The sequence below is a fragment of the Mastacembelus armatus genome, chromosome 12, assembly GCF_900324485.2.
Source record: "Mastacembelus armatus chromosome 12, fMasArm1.2, whole genome shotgun sequence".
NCBI lineage: Eukaryota > Metazoa > Chordata > Actinopteri > Synbranchiformes > Mastacembelidae > Mastacembelus > Mastacembelus armatus.
In genome coordinates, this window is record NC_046644.1 from 11,836,649 (window position 1) to 11,855,286 (window position 18,638).

At 38.6% G+C, this 18,638-nt stretch overlaps 5 protein-coding genes across 8 annotated transcripts; 1 reads left to right on the forward strand and 4 right to left on the reverse strand.

Annotated features, from left to right (window-relative positions):
* Positions 1–589: 589 nt before the first annotated feature.
* Positions 590–5,222, reverse strand: ess2 (ess-2 splicing factor homolog). 2 transcript variants are annotated; one of them, XM_026296779.1, is made up of 11 exons: positions 5,182–5,222; positions 4,863–5,058; positions 3,890–4,058; positions 3,591–3,674; positions 3,175–3,344; positions 2,774–2,891; positions 2,522–2,655; positions 2,261–2,363; positions 2,034–2,143; positions 1,815–1,930; positions 590–1,655 (listed from the first exon to the last, which is right to left on the reverse strand). In XM_026296779.1, the coding sequence occupies exons 2-11, from the start codon at positions 5,001–5,003 to the stop codon at positions 1,376–1,378; spliced, it is 1,425 nt and encodes a 474-aa protein (XP_026152564.1). In that variant the 5' UTR covers positions 5,004–5,058; positions 5,182–5,222; the 3' UTR covers positions 590–1,375. The 2 variants fall into 2 exon arrangements, with proteins under 2 accessions (XP_026152564.1, XP_026152566.1); XM_026296781.1 differs by having other exon boundaries at positions 4,863–5,088; positions 5,182–5,200.
* Positions 5,223–5,999: 777 nt separating this feature from the next.
* Positions 6,000–7,089, reverse strand: LOC113124242 (homeobox protein goosecoid-2). Its single transcript, XM_026296786.1, has 3 exons — positions 6,689–7,089; positions 6,358–6,608; positions 6,000–6,085 (listed from the first exon to the last, which is right to left on the reverse strand). The coding sequence occupies exons 1-3, from the start codon at positions 6,915–6,917 to the stop codon at positions 6,008–6,010; spliced, it is 558 nt and encodes a 185-aa protein (XP_026152571.1). The 5' UTR covers positions 6,918–7,089; the 3' UTR covers positions 6,000–6,007.
* Positions 6,486–12,306, forward strand: LOC113124239 (uncharacterized). 2 transcript variants are annotated; one of them, XM_026296783.1, is made up of 3 exons: positions 6,486–6,618; positions 6,727–6,753; positions 11,143–12,306. In XM_026296783.1, exon 3 carries the CDS (start codon positions 11,172–11,174, stop codon positions 11,850–11,852), a length of 681 nt encoding a protein of 226 aa, XP_026152568.1. In that variant the 5' UTR covers positions 6,486–6,618; positions 6,727–6,753; positions 11,143–11,171; the 3' UTR covers positions 11,853–12,306. The 2 variants fall into 2 exon arrangements, with proteins under 2 accessions (XP_026152568.1, XP_026152567.1); XM_026296782.2 differs by lacking the exons at positions 6,486–6,618; positions 6,727–6,753 and adding an exon at positions 9,718–9,925.
* On the reverse strand, positions 12,152–15,667 carry rnf185 (ring finger protein 185). 2 transcript variants are annotated; one of them, XM_026296785.2, is made up of 6 exons: positions 15,057–15,667; positions 14,514–14,532; positions 14,309–14,421; positions 14,039–14,093; positions 13,503–13,620; positions 12,152–13,407 (listed from the first exon to the last, which is right to left on the reverse strand). In XM_026296785.2, exons 1-6 carry the CDS (start codon positions 15,236–15,238, stop codon positions 13,313–13,315), a joined length of 582 nt encoding a protein of 193 aa, XP_026152570.1. In that variant the 5' UTR covers positions 15,239–15,667; the 3' UTR covers positions 12,152–13,312. The 2 variants fall into 2 exon arrangements, with proteins under 2 accessions (XP_026152570.1, XP_026152569.1); XM_026296784.2 differs by having other exon boundaries at positions 12,152–13,410.
* Positions 15,668–15,927: 260 nt separating this feature from the next.
* On the reverse strand, positions 15,928–18,453 carry LOC113124547 (chemokine-like receptor 1). Its single transcript, XM_026297511.1, has 3 exons — positions 18,393–18,453; positions 17,631–17,724; positions 15,928–17,506 (listed from the first exon to the last, which is right to left on the reverse strand). The coding sequence occupies exon 3, from the start codon at positions 17,491–17,493 to the stop codon at positions 16,483–16,485; it is 1,011 nt and encodes a 336-aa protein (XP_026153296.1). The 5' UTR covers positions 17,494–17,506; positions 17,631–17,724; positions 18,393–18,453; the 3' UTR covers positions 15,928–16,482.
* Positions 18,454–18,638: the final 185 nt, after the last annotated feature.

An 18,638-nucleotide genomic window follows, 5' to 3' on the forward strand; every position in this document is an offset into this window, starting at 1 on the left:
GGGGGTGAGACTCATGGTCCAGCATAGATGTTAGTTTAAAGAACTTGCTTTGAGTATCAAAACCTTATCTTTTTAGGATAAGTTCACATTTTCCCCTCATGTATCAATAGGCTCTATAAGCAAAAACCATGCACTCTAAACTCAACTGAATTAATTCATTTGCAGCTTTAGCTGCCTGAGTCAGACATAAGTCTTTTTGGTCCCTCTTTGTTAACACAGCTCAGCGAGAACACACTGTCTGGGCAAAGCGAGGACTAAAAAGCCTGTATTATTAGATGATATCCACTTGACTGAGACTACTGAAGTCTTGTATTTGCTTTGGCTGAAAATGCATTTTTGCATAGGAGGCATTGAGATTTTGTCCCTCTCTCTTTACACTGATGTTGCACTAGGCCTGATGGTCACTACGGACCAGATGAATAATTTGAAGGGCCATATTGTCACACGAGTAACCTATTTAATTGCTTTCGCGAGGAGACTTAAATTATTTACATGAGATAAATATGCATATTAATCAACATAAAAGCTCAACTTAATGCTATGTTTAATGTAATGCACTCAAAATAATGTTTGAGCTGGATGACATTGCTGTTTATGAAAACATCCATTTATGAACAATGGCTCCCTTGAGAATGCTGTGAACCAAGCTGAATGCTGACTTCCCCATACAACGAACCTCATTGATCAATAAATAAATAAATAAATACAATAAACTCTGGTCTTAAGTTACCCTCTAACGTTGCAGAAAACAGACTGCAGGCATGTTTTTCGCTGTAGTTCTAAGCAGAGAGCTACCAAGTTATTATTCCCAGTTCTGTTACTCCAACAGGAGGTTGAACTACTTACAAGGATGTTGTCTGGTGATACATGGTACTACATATTTTTGCAGACAACTTTTAATCAAAAGTTGAAGTTGGAAACCTGCTACAAGGTTACAAAGTCAGTCAGTCATGCAGACAATGAAATCTCTCATTGCATGTAAAAAGACCAGAATAATAGGCTATTGGTTGCTGTGTACTGGAAAAGTATTTGTATGTACAATTGTCAGAAACAACTATTATAAATAAATTATAATTATATAATAATATGTGCTGATGGGTATAAGTCTGATATAGCCAGAGTTTAAGTGAAAAAAAACAGTACAGAAAAAAAAAGAACATATTTGGAACAAATAATGACAGTATGTATCAGTAGGATTTACACTGAGTCATTTACACAAACGTAACAAATCTTCAAAAAATTATTCAGTCCACTGTACATTTCTTTAAAGATGCACCTTTTAATCTGAGAAATCTGGGTCTGAAGAGTTTATGATAGTTTTCCATATTAGCACAGTGAATGTGTTCTGTACAATCCCAGCAGAGAACAATTTCTCTTAGAAAAAGTCTGAGGCTTTCCGTCTCTTGGGAAGCTGCAGCAAATTGTCCGTTAGTGATGTCAGGTCCTGAGAGCTTGGTGTCTTGGCTTTGTTTGGCGTTGGTGTTCCAGAAGGAGTGGATGGGCCACCAAAGGGAGACTTGCAGCCAATGACTCTGTGTGAGGGAGATGGTGTGTAACTTGCTCGTAGCGCTTTGTCTGTGTACTTGCTAGATGTCCGATTTACAAGTCTTTGCAGGGCAGGGGTGAGGGCTGGGCTCAGACCTTTAGGAGTAAGACTGCAACACAAAAGTTGACGTGTTTAATTAGATCATGAAAACAATTTTTCTGTGAGTGAACTAACAAATATTGCATAAATCTAGAGGTGTAGAAGTTTTGAATATCTGTTCAATATTATTATTTTTTTCCCATGATTGTACAGAGTCAAATATCTTTACCTTGCAAGGTTCTCTGTAACCTTTCGCAATGCCTCTTGTTTCTTTGCACGGTTTTTAGCAGCAGCTTCATTGGCCATCTTTAAACCCAGCCTCTCTCGTCTTCCTGGCTCTGGAATCTTACAGAAACAACATATACTTAATGTCTACATTTTACAACTCGGCAGATAATAAAAAATAACAACTAAGAAATGCTTAAAGCTACTACTGAGTATCAAGTACCTTAAATGATGGACCGTGGTTCCTCTCAACATATGGAGTATCTGATCCATCCAGACGAAATGGGGTGCTCTCAATCTCGCCCCAGGTCATCAGAGGTGATTCAGATACACCTGTGAGGACAAAAGACAAAAACATTGAGAAATCTATTCAAAATATACCATAGGTAAAGTTAGAGTTGTCATTTGTCTGAGATGACATTGGTATGGAGAATTTTAGGACATGCTTACCAGGTGCAGGAGAAGGTGTTCTTTCAAAACCATATCCATTCACTCTTGGGGAGTCATGTGGGATGAGTTCTTTGCCATCAGGACCTACTTTCCCTTGTTTGAACTGAACACAAAACATGATACCTCAGCTGTCGAACAGACCACGATGCAGAAACACGTCATTCACAAGTATGGGACACATTTAGGTCAAACCAAAACCAACCCAATGCAACATTGTGCCCTATTTCTGGTTTTAATGTTTGAAATTCTTAAAAATGTTACCTGTGCATTAAGAGCTGCAGCCTGTTGAATCTGGCTTTTATTGAGAGCTTTGCTGAATGGGTCTCCAACAAAGCGTGTATTCTTGTGAACGACCTCCCGTGGTTTCTTAAAGACAGCATCATCATCTTTAACACCTGAATAGAAAATGTGAAAAGCACATTACATTTGTTTTTTTTCCCCCCATAAAGCTAAATGAGCCAATTTAATTTACCTTTAATGAGGACTTGTGTAATAAAAAAAAACCATTCGTACCCTCAGGATAGTACATCAAGGCATTCTTCGCTTTGTATTCCCATGTCTCCAGTCCAGCTTTGACACATTCGAGTGCTGCCTTCTCAGCTGGTGGCAAAGCAAGGTTCTCCTCATGTCGCTGAAAAACAGTGTTTTTGAAGGTTTTTAATGTAGCATACTGGTATGCAAAATGATACTCTGGTGATCAAGCACAAAAATATAATCAAGCATTACTCAGAGTTATCTATATGTAGGACCAGATTCCAACCTTTTCAGAGCCACATTTAAAGCACACAGGTAGTGAATGTTTGATACTCAGAACTGCAGTGCCAATTTATTTTTAATCTAATCTATGATCAGAACACCTATAATGCAAGCATTCAATTGGTTTTTATGTAAGTAAAATGTCTGTAAATACTCACCTGTTTGAATTCAGCCTCAGCCTCATACAACCAGGCGTGTTTCAGCTTCTCCTTGTCTTTTGCCAGATCCATTATCTGTTCAAATGATGCATTATCCTCACTGGTATTTTTAGCAAGGAAACGATCCAAACAGGGCAGCTCTTTCTCTTCCTTGTCATCATCCCTGCTCTCTATAAATACAACATTGACAGACATAAATTACTCTTAATCTTCTGAAAGGCCATTTGCTATTGTATTACCTCCAAATATATCAATTCATGGGTCCAAATTGGGTCCAAGAGAATATATAGTATGTGGAATGATTTAGGTAAGTTGCAAACAAAGAGGGTTACAGTTCTGTGAGTTAATGTAAACAAAACTCAGCATTGTGTTATCTGTTCGGCAAAAAAAAAAAAAAAAAAAAAAAAAATACTTACCCCCTTCTAAACTTTTATTGCCATGAGTGGAGGAGGGAGACCCTGAGCGGCCAACTGGTGTCTCAAAGCTAGCTGGAGTCACATCTTACATTTAAGAGAAAGAACAGAAAAATAAATATAATGCACATTCATAGGTGCTGAGTAAAATATCACAATTTTTATTTGTCAGGGTACCATATATTGTAACTAGCTTGCAGAATCAACCATTTACATGGAGCAGCAAAACAAACACAAGATGTTCTTTCCTTATGCAAGTAAAACATAAAAATAGAGCACGTAATTTCACATATATTACTCACAGGGTGCAGAAGATTGTGGCGTTGCTTTTGTTAAAGATGATCCATATCGGATCGATATCTCTCTCATTCTCTCAAGGTCTCCAGTTTCCTCTGCTTCCAGATAATCTTTCTGCGCTTGCAGTTTTGTCACATCTGGGAAGAAATCCCTCTGAATGATCTTCTCTAAGCTCTGTTAAAATACACACATTGAATGAGAGAGAATAATGACATGTTCTAGAAAGGCACAAATAAAAACACAAATTATACAATCAGTACACAAAAAAATATGTCGGATATGCTAGTGAATAATACAAAACAGAGCTGTAATGCTATAACTATTAATTTATCTGCAGATTAGTCTCAATGACTACTTTAATATAATAATTTATAATTTATCACATACCAACAGTCCTAATGATATTAAAGTGGAAAAAAAATGCAACTTCTTACATATGAGAAGCTGAAATCTATATAAATTTATATTAGTTTGTCAATATTATTGCCTATTATCCTTACGTCAGTCAATTTATTGATTATCACGAGAGTCAGCTCTACGGTCTAGTATCATGTTATCACTGGTATCATGTTAAGCAGGGAAAGGGATAGTTCCAAACCCTATACTTTAATGTTATTAATGCGACAATCAAAATCTTGCATTTGCCAAAATCCTAGATCTTCCCTACAGTAGTCTCATCTCATAATGTGACCATCACATGGCCAACACACCAACTTAATGTGCCAACCTAAATTAGCTAAAGATAGCCATGTAACGTCATGGGACGGCTGTTTTGAAACGCCACAGTATCTGATTGCCACACACATACTGTCCAGCACTAAAACCAGTGTTTGATGCACAAACATTACATATTATTCCCGTTAAACCGGCTCTTCGCCAGCGCTAACCTTGCTAACAACAACATCGCAGTCACTTTCCCTGATCACAAGCTACCAGCACGTATCATAAGCCAGAAACAGTTTGCTATTATTTAACTACCTCAATGTACTCCTCTTCATCGAGAACCTTTTTCATCGGCTTCCCTTTCTCCTCTGGTTGTTGTCGGAGAGCCACCGTCGTGATCGCCGAAGGGACGAGAGTCCCGGACAGGGCTTTCCTCACACTAGCGCTGCCCTCCATGGTCGAATCTGTTAGCCTCTCTGGCTAACGGATATCCCCGAACCACAAACACCGACTGAAGTAAAACGAAAAGAGAATTTTCTGCCTGGCAAATACAAATAAAAAATGTAAACAATAAACAGTAATCGTACGCAACTACAACACTCTAACTAGCTAACTTTCAGCCCCCACTACGTACAAACAACGGCGTCACGTTCAGTCTTGAACACTTACGTCACCGGAAGTTTATGGATGTTTTCTTCCTAGCTTTTTATATTGGCGGTCGCCACCGGCTTATGAAGGTGCATACCGCCACCTACAGTACCGGAGTGTGTATCTTTTAGGGTGAGTCCTTCAGGGTACAGTCTATGTATGATAACAGTAATATGGGAGAAAAAAAAAAAGCAAAACAAAACAAAAAGAAAAAAAAACTACACTATGTATTAACCCTGTGATGATACAGTATTCAAGAATTACCTAACTTTTATTATATCTTATTCAAGAATTATTTAAACTTTATTATATCTTAAAGATAAGACATTGTGTTGTATTACTGACGTATTTTTATCTGTGAGATGAAACACAAACCTCTATAGATACGTTTTTATAATGAAAAATGAAGATGCCTAAATACATTGAACTATATCAAATTTAATTGGAAGTGTCATTTTTCTACTTCCTGACACATTTTTTTTCACCAGCTTTAGTTACACTTAGGTATGTGCATGTTTTAACTTACATGTATTATTAATGACACAAAAATAATAAACTTCTCCATCTGAGAAAAAAAATCTTTATTTTATATTTACACTTTTTTCAGTGGTGCAAATTAGAACAATTCGTATACAGATGTCATATGTACTGTTTAGGATTATTATAAGCATAGGTAGGTTACTTTGTCATATAAAGCTCCCCGTTTGTTTATGAAGAATAGCAGCCTATTTGATTTGACAACAATGGCAAGAAATAAATCACACATAACACTGCTGTCTTCTTTTTTAATGCTGTCGTCCATAGTCCAAAATTTAATTGTCTGCATTTCCCACACCAAATGATAGTCTTTTCTGACGCCTCCATTTTGCTCTTCTGTTTTTAAACCAAACCTAGAAGAAAGGATAGGTGTAATTTCATGTTTTCATCTTTAAATAAATTTAATGTAATATTAGACAATATTATCAAACATCAATATCAACACAGATATTTAGTTAAACCAACACATTCACCAAGTCTCATTCATATCATTAAAAATGAAGTATTTACACTTGTAAACATCTTTATTAATGGTCAAGAGTTTGTTGTTCACACACTTATTAAACTCTGTTGTTACTGTGTAAGAGTTGTGATTTGTGAAACAGCTGTGAGACAGTAGTCTTACCTCCACTCTTTCTTCTCTTAAGTGAGTGCGCTGTGCTAGTTTCTCCCTTGTGTTCACATCTGGATATTGGTTCTGCAGGAAGAGCTCTTCCAGGGCATCCAGCTGCTCCTCTGTGAAAATCGTGCGATGACGTCTGGTCCTCCTCTGCACCTGACTGGGTGAGTGCTCCTCTCTCTGGGTCTCTCCCAGCCTGCACGGATCTGACAGCATCACCGGGGGCCATCCGTACTGACAGGTTGCTGGGACAAGATCTAATTTGAGGTTAGTGAGCAAAATAAGTGATCTTGATGGTAATGACAGTTTGAAATATGTGCTTATCATTTGGTCTTACCTTCATGAATGAAATCAGTCTGGAATATGTCTCCACAGTGGGAGCAGTAGCAGCAGCACAGGCAGGTATGATGAACCGTCTCTGTCTTTCCTCCAACAGGACTCACAGCTTTATCTTTTAGTACAGCACTACACGACCGTCTGTCTCCATTACTGTTTGGATATTTGCTCAGTATGTTTTCAATAGTGAAAGGAAACTTTTGCCTCTCCATCCTGATCAGCCCGTCCATCACCAAAGAAATTCCAGTAAAACACAAAATTGCAATATCACGGGATATTGACACACACCACTTTTTGAGAGTTCAGGCTTCGCTGCTCTTCTCCTTCTCCTCTCTCTACAACACCGTGTCAAGCCCTTATAGTGAAATTGGGAGGCAAAAAAAAAAAAAAAGTAAAACTATAATCCCCCCTATGGACCAGACACATAAAACGGTTGAAACTTAATTCCTAGCTAATCTGGGCAGTTTTGTGAAGAGGTTAGGGAGGACGGCAGATTCAGTTAATCTTGCCTTATTCCTTTCTCCGAAAGAAATCAGATTTCACTGCATAAAATGAGAAGTGGAGCGCTCCTAAGATCCTTATTGTTGAGGTTTTAGAGAAAAGGGGATTGCCCGGTATTAGAAACCTGGATTTAAAGATGAACATTTTTTGGTGTAGCCAGACTTGTATATGCTGAACTTGAGGATTAGCTTCTAAATTTATTTCATAATGTCACTTTTCTATTTAGCTTTATCAACAAATGATCTTGTGCAAATTAGTAGATATAGTCTATAATCTATAGTATACTACCATGGTGCAGCAGTCACACTGTAATTAGGGAGCTGCAGATGAGTGAATGGTTCATCTTGTCAGGGCCATTGATGTGTGTGGTGACACTGATAGATTTGTATATATTACTCAATACAGATAAACATGAATGGCAAGGGCAAATTCAGAAAAGGGGTCCCTCCCTGTGGTTTGTATTCGCAATCATGCATCATGTGTCTTATCTATGTGGTGCAGTCTTTTCAGTCTGACTCCTGTGACAATGTGCACAGCTGAGGTAAAGCTATTACAGGTTAAATTCATCCCCTGAACAAATCCTGTGATATCATACAAGGCAATACACCTTTTTTCAGAGAATTAATGGATTTCCACAATCTTTCTTAAGCTCCTCTTATAAGGGCTTTTGAAAACAGATAACAATAAACACCACCCCATCCTTTTCACTTGGTTTTAATAGCATCCAGATTGTTGATGTATAGTTTGCAGTGCATGTGAGATTACTATCTGCAGTTATTGTGGATCTCAATAGAAGGAATTGTACCACATCCACATTGGTTCAAACAGTTCAAAATTCATTACAGGGGATTACAATGATAAAGGTTCATTTGTTGTTGTGAGAGCAATATTTGGTACAAAGTGTACAACTTGAAGAAAACAACAGTTGTGTCATCATATTATATTATATTATGGATTTTCAGAAGCTGCTTGTATGGAACGTTTCGATTTAAATAGATTTTAATTTGAGAACATTAATAACAGCAAAACATAATATTTCCAGCAAACATGATGTTGCATCAGAAATAGTTTTATCTGGTGCGACATGATTTTACGAGGTCTGCTACTATCCTTCAAAAACACAACCACTACCCAAGTGGTATAAAGAGGAAAACAGGCAATACTCGTCAGCCAAACACCAGGACAGAAATGGTGATGAAAGAGAAAGTCCACATCAGGCTGTGGGGGGATGTTGCTTTTTGAAGACAGTGATCACGCAGAATGAAAATTGTTTCAATGGTGCTGAATATTGAGATTGTTTTCAGTGTCATTATCATTTACAAATATTCCCTTTAAATGATGTGTTAGGGTCAGGCATAATAACAGGTTAGTGGGAGGAAAAAAATGTAAAAACATGAATAACAAAGGACACATCAAATTACTAGAATTCCAATAGGAGGAACAGGATTACAAATACACCCACACATTGACTGATAGATGAGTGGTGAGCCCCGTGAGATTATTGATGTGTGAAAAACCTCTGCATACTGCTGGACCAGGGCCTAAAACCTCCTGGGGGATTGGATATTGCAGCTGTGTGACCAGGAAATGCAGAGGATCAACCTTCCTTGCAGTGTTTTCTCCGGACTTGTGCTACGAAACATAATAACTCTTGAAGGTTCAAAAACCACTTGTCAGATAGCAGAACCATGGGGAACAGGGAGGAATCAAGAAAACCACTCTGTGGGAGCAGAATCTCCATAGCTGTGTAAAAACAAATGTTAGGTTTTTTTCTCATATCTTTTCTATTGACTCTGAAAAATAGATCTGTGGTTTGATGCATAGTTTGTCTGGTTTAAATTTTATCTTGCATGTTTTCTGAACTACAATAAGGAAATCACTGTGACTTAAGCAGGTTTTATGTTTTTGAAATTGATACGCAGTAGTTAGGCTGAGTTGCAACGTATTCATACCCTAAGCACTGATCTTTCCAAAGTGCCAAAATGTTCATTTTTCACATTTTTACACCAGCTTTAGTTACACTTAGGTATGAGTCATTTATATTACTTTGAAACTTTTACTTTATTTTAAATGAATTTAAATCAGTTTTACTAAGCAAGCCTTCCATTGCAACATGTATTGATTTAAAATGTGCATTTTGAACACAGTATTTTATTGCCTATATGACAAAGGCCAGTGGTTAACACAGGCCTTTTTTGGCTTTTGACCCTTTGAAATAAAGTGTTTTTGTGAGAATTCATCACAGCTTAACCAGTAAAAGGCACAGTGTGGATATGACTTGTTCAGCTATGAATCATCCCTTATTGCCATCATTGGATTTAAGGAAATATACACACCTGAAGAGGTAAGTGTTTATAAAATTACACTCTAACAAATGCATCATTTTGAGAAAAGCCGGAATAAGGCAAATGTCATGTTTATTACAGAAAGGCGGTCTGTCGATGCAGGGCGCTGCGCCCCCTTGTGACAGAGGACAGAACGGCGGAGCGAAACAGCGCGGCAGACTGGCCGCCACTCGCGATAACTCGCGTTGAGGCAGCAGCGGAAAAGGCGGGAGAAGACTGCCGCTTCCGCGTCCGCGCAGCACAGACGCAACATTAGGGCAAAATGGACGAAAAGTTAATATTGGCTGTATTTAATTATCCAGAGCTGTACAATGTCACTTTACCGAATTACCGCTGCACGGAAAGTCGCGCAAACGCGTGGAGAAACATCAGTTCCGTACTGGGTCTGTCATGTAAGTGTTTGATTGTGTTTTTTTGTTTATCACAACTTTACTGCTAGTTATTATTTGCTCTTCCGATGCTGCTGTGGGCGGCCAAACATGCGGAAAATAGAAAACATTTGGGAGCTTCTGGCAGATGCAAGTATTTCACGCGTCTCTTGCAGGTAATTTGTGGCTTTTAGTTTTTCCTTTCGTCTGCGCGAGTACATCCCGTTGGTGTGGCTGCAGCCGCGCGCACCGTGCTAGCGGTAGCAGGCGCAGCTCGCACGCCGTAGGCCGCGCTGCATTGAACGGCACGGTCCGGTCCTCCCACTGCGCCGCCAGCCGCTCGCCCAGCACGGCAGCGAAAGACACATGCTCAGCATCACCGTCTCGTTGTGTTTACCGTGTTTATCGTGCTTGTGGTCTCGCTCGTTAACGCCGCGAAAAGCTTCTCGAAGTCTCGTGGAAGCTTCGGCGGCGGCAGCTCCACGAGCGCGGAGGCAGAGGCCCCCAGCCTGAAATAAAACCAGGTGCACGGAGTCACGGTCGGTAACAGCTGGAGCAACCGTGACCTCCAGACGTGGCGCGGCAACAATAAAAAGAAAACAACAAAGAAGAAACACCTTAGTCTTTCTCTGTGCAACTTTATAAACACCTTAAACTGACGCCAGATAATTTATTGAATTATTACAAGGTTATAAAAAGGTTTGTGCAACATTTGAAAAGGCCACAGTTGATACTGTACATGCCTATACACCCCGTGGCAGCTTTATTAGGCTGAATTATACCATTTAAAGTAAGCCAGTACAAGATATCTGCCACAAATTCAACATTTACGACTGTTCAGCTTCTGTCAATGATTTCAGAAGTAAATGTATTGTCTCCGCTATAAAGCCAAATATCACTGGGTACAATCAGCACCAGAGCTGAAATAATTAGTTAATTAATCATTCAACAGAAAATTAATCAATATATTCTTATTGTAATTACATAATTTAAGTAGTATTCAAGGCAAATACAAATCACTCTTGTTTCAGTTTCAAGAGAATTTAAATAGGAATTTATAGCTCAAACAAATGATACAGTAATTAAGAAGGTAACTGATAATTCAGTCACTAATTAACATCATTGGCAGTGCAATTATCTTAGGCTGCTTTATCTCTGTTGCTATCATAACTTCCCTCATTCCTATAACCTTGTAAGACAGGTTTTCCATGTGATTTTCTCTCCTGTTTTAACTTTTCCAGCTGAGGAGTGCAAAAGAAAATGGAAGAACATGAGAGACCGTTATTTAAAGGAAGTCCGAATGGAGATCAAAAGCAAGAAGCAAGGAGAGATGGTACAGAGCAGATGGAAATATAGACAGCTTATGAATTTTATTGCTCCTTTCACGGGATCAAGAAGTGGAGTGGCAGATATCTGCGGCAATGATGATGACAATGACAATCCTGACAATGAATCTGGTAGCGCAGAAGGAGTAAACACATCATCTGAGGCAGTCAAAACACCACAGCCCACCATGAAGGTTCCTGTGAGTCAACCTGACCTGAAGCCCCAGGTAGTATTTGGGACACAGGTCCCATCCATGTCTCAGGACACACAGATGGGTCCACTGGCTATCACAGCCAAGTTGCCATCAAACCCACAGACCACCCCCATCACCAAAACTGGAAAGAAACGGCGCCTGATGCAGGAGTCACTTTCACCGCCTTCTTCTCAAAGCACACCTTCCCCAACAAAATGGCTGGTTAAAGACAATGGCACTTCATTTCCCACCAGGCCACGAGATGAGGATGAACTATTTCTGCTGAGCTTTGTCCCCGCTCTGAAGCGGCTCGCTCCACAGAAAAGGTGCGAGACAAAAATAAAGATCCAGCAGATTATGTACGAAGCAGAGTTCAGTGGTACACAACCAGAGTCTAAAGAGAAACAGACAGGACCAGAAACTTTGGACTAAGTCGAACTGACTTTTTTGTACTTTATTCTGTGTAATAGTCTTATTCACAAAAATGAAAAAATGTATATTTTTCTTTTATTACAGCACATAGTGGTTGAGATTGAAGCACATCATTTTTCAGGTGAAATAATTAACCATGAGAGGCAACAAAACTTTACTTTTCAGCAGATCTTAGTATCCCAGCCAGTCATCTTATTTTTTTCGCACCACTTTGATGTATCTTGATTTGCATATTTATTGAACAATTAAGGATAATGTGAAAATAAAGCCCTATAGATTTTCATAGAAAAACAGGCAGATAATGATTAATATCTTTATTTACAGCAATTTAATGTCAATAGATTAAATTCACATTTAGAGAATTGGTTTCATGTTCAACCAGTCTCTATTTTAACTCTGTAATAATACAGTATTTTACATTTAATTACAGTGAACAACAATAAATGGAGAAAAAAACTGTTACAATTTGGAGAGTAACACTGTTTTATAAATTAACCTTTCAGCTGCTTACATGCATTAATACCCTTCTTTTAACGCTCATTTAAAATAAAGTGACTAATGTCAGACTTCATTTTGATTTCACAGAGCAAGTCAGGGGTGTATTCCAGAGTAGGTTTAGTAAAAACCATGACTTTGTTCACCCTGACTTAAAGGAAATTGAGTTTTTATTTCCAGGAACAGAGATCACTTTAATTTTGACACAGCTACAATGAACTTAAGACAAACCCTGAGATTCTTTTTGTCTCCTCCCCTCCTGCCGTGTCTGATGAAGGGTCTTGACACAATTTCCCCTTAGTCACAATGAAATGAGCCTTACAAAACTCTTGAGTTTCCCAGCTCAGGGTGGGTTAATTGAGACTTTGTGGTTTGAGTTTAAACCTTTTTCAGGAACAGGCCCCAAGTACATTATTGTACATTAGTGACAAGAAAGACAACATGGAGTAGTCCATGCTTATAATTCAGGTGGTCTTACTTTCCTGTTTTGTTTAGCAGAGAATGTCTTTCAGTACAGTAACATTACCAAAACAATACTCAAAAGAAAAACCATTGCAAAACGCAAATTATGATGAAAGCGCAGTGAGAATGACCCCTTCACTCTCTCTCACCTTAACAAACCTGCTGTGTATGGCTGTTTAAACAAAATATCCAAGAACTGAGAGAGACATGCAGTAACACAGCATAATGTTTAGCTGAAGGAAATAATGAGGAAGAATACAGGTGGGTTATTATGAAGCACATTACAAAATTGTTAATGACATGATTGTGTTGTACACCTTTAAAACTTTTTTTAAAGAACTGCACAAATGTCTATATCGGAAGAGTCTGCATTAGTCTCACGTGACTTGGTGAGGAAAAACAAGAAATCAAGGAACTAAAAAAAAAAATGCTTGGAGGCAGAATCACCTTAAGTTTTCATCTTTGTTACAAATCTTAACATACAATGTGGTTTTTGAATGCGTTTATGCAATTAGCAGCCAAAACATGATCACCAGGGCGACGAACAGGAAGAGGCGAGACAGAAACTGTTCATCAGTGTGCTGTGGTGTCCCAGGTGCTGCTGTTTAGAAAAGTTTTTCACTGGTTATTTGATATGTCGTTGACTGTAAAACAGTCAGAGTGGTCATGGTGAAGTGTGTAAAGCATACATACCTGGAGGAGGTCTTCCATCATTGATGTTAAATGCTGTAGCAAAAATACCAAATGGAAAGGCACCAATTCCAAATGACATTTGGAAACCCCCATCTCCAAATCCAAATCCTTGAAATCCCTGTAATGTTTTGTCATTACGATAAAGTCATGTGGAGAATCTCTTAGTGTTCAGCCACGTCATTACAATATCTGAGGTACAGTTTAACATACAGTAAGTATGATGTGATGCAAGCGGCAGTGAAATTTGTGGTCATTCTCAAGAGATAAGTCAGTGCTTAGCATCTAATAGATCCCAGTGGGAGATGTCTTTTTCCTAATGAATTAAGCACAGCTTTGCACTACATCACCTACATCATTCTATGTAAAGGTTTCATCACATATGCACAATGTTACTCAAAAGCTGACAGGGGTCCTTAAAAGTACATACACCTGCTTAACCTGTTTGGAATCAAGAAAACCTATGGTCACTGATCGAGGAGAAAATCATGAAATCATATGTTTTATTACCATAAACTGTGCCTGTGTATAGTACTTACCCCACGGTTTTCTGGCTCAGGCCTTTGTCCTTGTGGTCGAGGGGGTGTTCTTTCTCTAGGAAAGAAAATCAGTGAAAGTGATCATTACACTGTTTGTTTATTTGCCACCTTTTAGGAAAATGCTATGAATTCAAAGCTATTACTATAAGTGTTGCATTCCAAAAGGTGAAGAACATATCTAGCACTGAAGTATCATGAGGAGGCTTATGATTCAATAATACATCAAGTTTAGAATGAGTTTGGCCTGCTAATCCTACACAAAATACCCACCTGGGGTCCTGTTGACCTGTACTTCCCCGACCATATAAGGGGATGACTTTATCTCGGCTGATGCCAGCTTTACACACTGGACACACTTGCCTGTTGGGTCTGGTCTCCAACCACTGTATAAAGACAAAGAGATATTAAAGAACTAACTTCCTCCATAGTAAAACATTAATAACAATGAGATGGGAAACAAAGAGATTCAGCTTACCTGGTGCAAACAAGGCCAGCTGACCAATGGAAGAGGTGACAAGACCGAGAAGAGGTTTGATTAGTTAAATATTATTTGTTTTACTAGAACAACTTGACAATGCAGTGAACAACATTTACCAAATAAGCAACATCCATATATCATTAGTAATAGTAGTAAGCTCAGTAAGATGAGGGGAAACAAAATTGCTTCCTGCAATTTTATCAAGATGATAAAATCAAAACATATTTACTTATATATATACAGTTATTTAGAGATATAGCATTAAACTTTGCAAACACTAAACCAGAAACTATTATTATGGAAATTCAAAAATAGTAATCTACTTTATTTATTATAGAAACCAATCAATTAACCATTATCCAGTATCTATCTATCTATCTATCTATCTATCTATCTATCTATCACATGAACCTTTCACAATGCCTTGATATCAGTAACACATGATATTTGCAACACCCAGTCAATAAACCTCTGTAGCTCTTGGTGAGCGCTTGCTAAATAAAAAAGTAAACATGAGGGCCACACAGAGACAGTTATTACCAAAAGAGGTGTCCACACAGGCTGATCACTGCATCCTTGGCGGTGTCCAGACATATGTTGCACTCGAAAGTGCTGTCCTGGTTGGTGCCACTGTCCGTCGCAGTCGAGCTGCTGGATCCGGGACTCGTGTTTTCGGTGGCAGGAGTAGAGCCAGGGGCTGGAGTGGGGGCAGCGGTGGCCATTTAAAGACAGATCCGCTATACGACAAGGTACAGGTGGGGTGACTCCGCTAGCACCCGGTTCGTTAAAACAAACACATAAGGAACTGCCCAGTGGATCAGGTTTGTAGCTAATAAACAGGAAAAGACCAAAGACTGAATCTGAACCGAAAAGTGAAATCACACCAAACCCGCTGGCTGTTAGCTCCAAATGGAAAAGGTGTCGTTACGGAGTTGCTAACGTTAGCACGCGAAGAAGACTGAGCGAAACGGCATTTTAACCCAACACAAAGGGGAAAATAACAAACGCGAAGGCGTCAGTCTCAGTTTTGGTTCAGAACCAGACTTTCCGCCTGAAAATCGAAACTTATTGAGGAAAGTTTGGAGATTTTCCTTACAGCTGATTGCATCACACGTCCACAGAGCCACTAACCGGTAGTGGATCCGGAGGGGGGCGGGGCGGGACAATGTAGGCGGTGTTGCCACTGGGCGGGGCTATAGCTTGCGTGGGATTAGGTTTCCCTCAGTTTGGTCTGCGAGGAGCCACAACGAGCTCCACTACCCAAACATGCTTAGATTTGGGAGGGTTGTGATAGATTCTGGTGGAAGTTAATTTTGTCTCAACTTAACCCTACCAGCAGTCCGGTCTTATATGATTCCTAACCTATATTAGCCATTCAGGCTTTCTTTTTTAAATTACTGACAAAGAAATATTGATGTGTTTATTAACTTTGTTTAATTTTGTTCACTTTGGAAATTCCAACCATGTATCAAAACAAGATTAACAGTAAGGAAATGTATAGAAAATGCATAATAAGATAAAGTACCTGCCAGTATAATGAAATTCAAGAACACTGCAAACTACAAAATGCTCATAAAGGTGAACCAATACTTCTCTAAAACAGTTAAAAAAACAAAACCCAACCTGGGTATACTTCGCCTATTCAACTGCCAACAGAGCTCACACACACAATCTAAAAATGCTAAATATCTGAGAGTAAATTTTTTTTAACAACTTTAAAGAAACAAAAATAATCAGAGTGGCCAGTCCAAAGCTCACAAACAAATGACAAAACGTAATCATGCAAATTTCACAAACATTATCATAATGATAAATAAATCATCAGTATATACATATAACCCACAGTATACTGTATAACCAACTTTATACATTTGAGGTCAAACATGTATGATTTTGTCAATATCACCCAGCTCAATAATCATGAGCTCAACTGCTTGTCATTGGTGGCAAATGTTTCAGTCCAATTTTACATAATTTCAATTGACCTAGACCTTGATTGATTGAGACCACCTGTACGAAAATCATCCTCCATTGCCTCCTTAATCTTCGATGTCAAAGACCGCTTTAGGATTTGTTTAAAGTCATTGCCAATGAACACATAGAGAACTGGGGATATAAAGCTGTTTGCCGCAGCCATGGTGGCCCCAACTTTCAGACCAGTTTGAAGTACTTCAAGGCTGTGGTTCATTAAATCTAACTCCAAAAGAACAAAGGTATGGTATGGGACCCAGCAGAAGAAAAATGACAGGATGAGTGCCACCATGACTTTATAAGGCTTTTTTGACTTGATGGTCAAATTTCTCATCTTCACACCAAGCACGGAGCAGCACAACACAATCATTAGGAAAGGAATCAGGAACCCGCAGATGAATCGAGTTAGTGCCACTGCCTTGTGTTTGGAATGGCTCATGTAGTCTGTGTAACACTGGGTGACTGAACCATGGACTGTGATTTGTCTGAAAAGCAATGAGGGCAATGTCAGGAGTGCAGAACAGACCCACATGAGGACAACAGCTCCAAGTGCTTTCTCCACTGTACGGTGATTATGTGACCAAACAGGAAATAAAATCATCACACAGCGGTCAGCGCTGATGAGGACCAACAGAAATACACTGCTGTACATGTTGAGAAACAGAGCAGAGGAGGTGAGCTTGCACAAGATTAGTCCAAAAGGCCAGTGAGAGGTTACCATGTAGAAAATATCCAGGGGCAGAAAGACACAGAACAAAAAATCTGAAATGGCTAGGCTGATGTACCAGGTGGTGATGACCGTTCTTTTCATTTTCCATCCACAGATCCAGATCACTAATGAATTTCCTCCAAGGCCAAAAACAGATATAAGGATATTGACTGCCACCAAAACAGGAGTTAAAGAAGACTGAGAACTACTGAAATTCAGTAATCCAGCTGTGGTAGTGTTGCTCTCAGTTTCATTATCCAGAACATAATCCCCAAATTCAACATAGTCCACAGCCATGTTTTTACTTCTCCTGTAATATTAAGCAAGGTGCCTTTTGTTATACTCATATATACATAGAAACAAATACACACTTTTATCAAGAAAATACAATTCACGTCATTTTAGAAAATAGATGCGTGTGTTTAAATACTCACGTTATGTCTCGATGTGGACACAATCACTTCAGCCTCTCTTATAACTAAGTCTCTTTGTTGCCTGTTACTTCTCACTTCTGTTTCCTGGGTGGTGCTATAGAGAAAACAATTGTAATATACATATACACAACAAATGAGGACCTACCATCCTACTTAAAACAAATCTTGTGATTTGAATGAGAGTTTCATGAGGTTTTTTGAATGTTCACTTGAACACAGAGTTTATAATTCATATAAATAGCTGGAATATTGCCATTTTTCTACTGCTTTTAAATTGGGGTTTCAAATCTTACAACAAAAACACTTTAGTAGTTTCACAAAGAAAATCCCCACACAACCATACACAGAAAACCACTAGTTCACATGTAGTAACCAAAGGTGCGCCGGTAAACCTCACTAAAGAAAAAAATAAACTGTATGGGTTGTTGTAACAGAAAAACCATGTAATTAGTTTATTTGAAGCTATAGATCTGTAAAAACATTCTACATTATTAAACAATGCCTATTTTATTTTGAATTGACAGTGCTGAATCATATTCTTGAAAAATAAAGTGAGGAAATGTCAGGAGGAAGTTTTTTTGCTTGCATTCAGCATATTCAGCATGTTATCATTATTGTGTTTCAAAGTGTGGAAGCTTCTGCAGTAAATCCACAACTACATCCACAATACATCTTTTGATTCGTTCCTATATTCCTGCATATGTGACACGTTACATATATGCCTGCATCGTCACATTAGTCAGATCCTGCTCATCTACTTACCAAATCAACATTTCATTTTCCACTGACGATGCTGCTGTAAGTAAACATTTCCTCATACTTTGGTTACTACATGCTTCCTCACACTTCTCCAAAAATCATATGAGCTTGTCATATAACAGAAACAAGCTGAGTAAATAATTTTAAAACAATCATCACGAGACAACTAAACAAATCTGTTTGATTAAGCATTCTGTGCCCTTGACTTAAAGGAAAAAATAATTATAAATAAAAGCATTCATTAGGCAT

Bases quoted from the DNA above. Each gene is read 5' to 3' on its own strand.
- LOC113124239 (XM_026296782.2), top strand. From the start codon at position 9,796: ATGGACGAAAAGTTAATATTGGCTGTATTTAATTATCCAGAGCTGTAC. The intron at 9,926-11,142 runs GTAAGTGTTTGA...TAACTTTTCCAG, and splicing joins TTCCGTACTGGGTCTGTCAT to CTGAGGAGTGCAAAAGAAAA.
- LOC113124547 (XM_026297511.1), bottom strand. From the start codon at position 17,493: ATGGCTGTGGACTATGTTGAATTTGGGGATTATGTTCTGGATAATGAA.
- LOC113124242 (XM_026296786.1), bottom strand. From the start codon at position 6,917: ATGGACGGGCTGATCAGGATGGAGAGGCAAAAGTTTCCTTTCACTATT. The intron at 6,609-6,688 runs GTAAGACCAAAT...ACCTCAAATTAG, and splicing joins GACTGATTTCATTCATGAAG to ATCTTGTCCCAGCAACCTGT. The intron at 6,086-6,357 runs GTAAGACTACTG...CCTTTCTTCTAG, and splicing joins TAAGAGAAGAAAGAGTGGAG to GTTTGGTTTAAAAACAGAAG.
- rnf185 (XM_026296784.2), bottom strand. From the start codon at position 15,238: ATGGCCACCGCTGCCCCCACTCCAGCCCCTGGCTCTACTCCTGCCACC. The intron at 13,621-14,038 runs GTAAGTACTATA...AAAACATTACAG, and splicing joins CTGAGCCAGAAAACCGTGGG to GGATTTCAAGGATTTGGATT. The intron at 13,411-13,502 runs GTATGTATGCTT...TTTTCTAAACAG, and splicing joins TGATGGAAGACCTCCTCCAG to CAGCACCTGGGACACCACAG.
- ess2 (XM_026296779.1), bottom strand. From the start codon at position 5,003: ATGGAGGGCAGCGCTAGTGTGAGGAAAGCCCTGTCCGGGACTCTCGTC. The intron at 3,345-3,590 runs GTAAGTATTTTT...TTGTATTTATAG, and splicing joins CAATAAAAGTTTAGAAGGGG to AGAGCAGGGATGATGACAAG. The intron at 2,364-2,521 runs GTAACATTTTTA...TTTTGTGTTCAG, and splicing joins CTGCAGCTCTTAATGCACAG to TTCAAACAAGGGAAAGTAGG.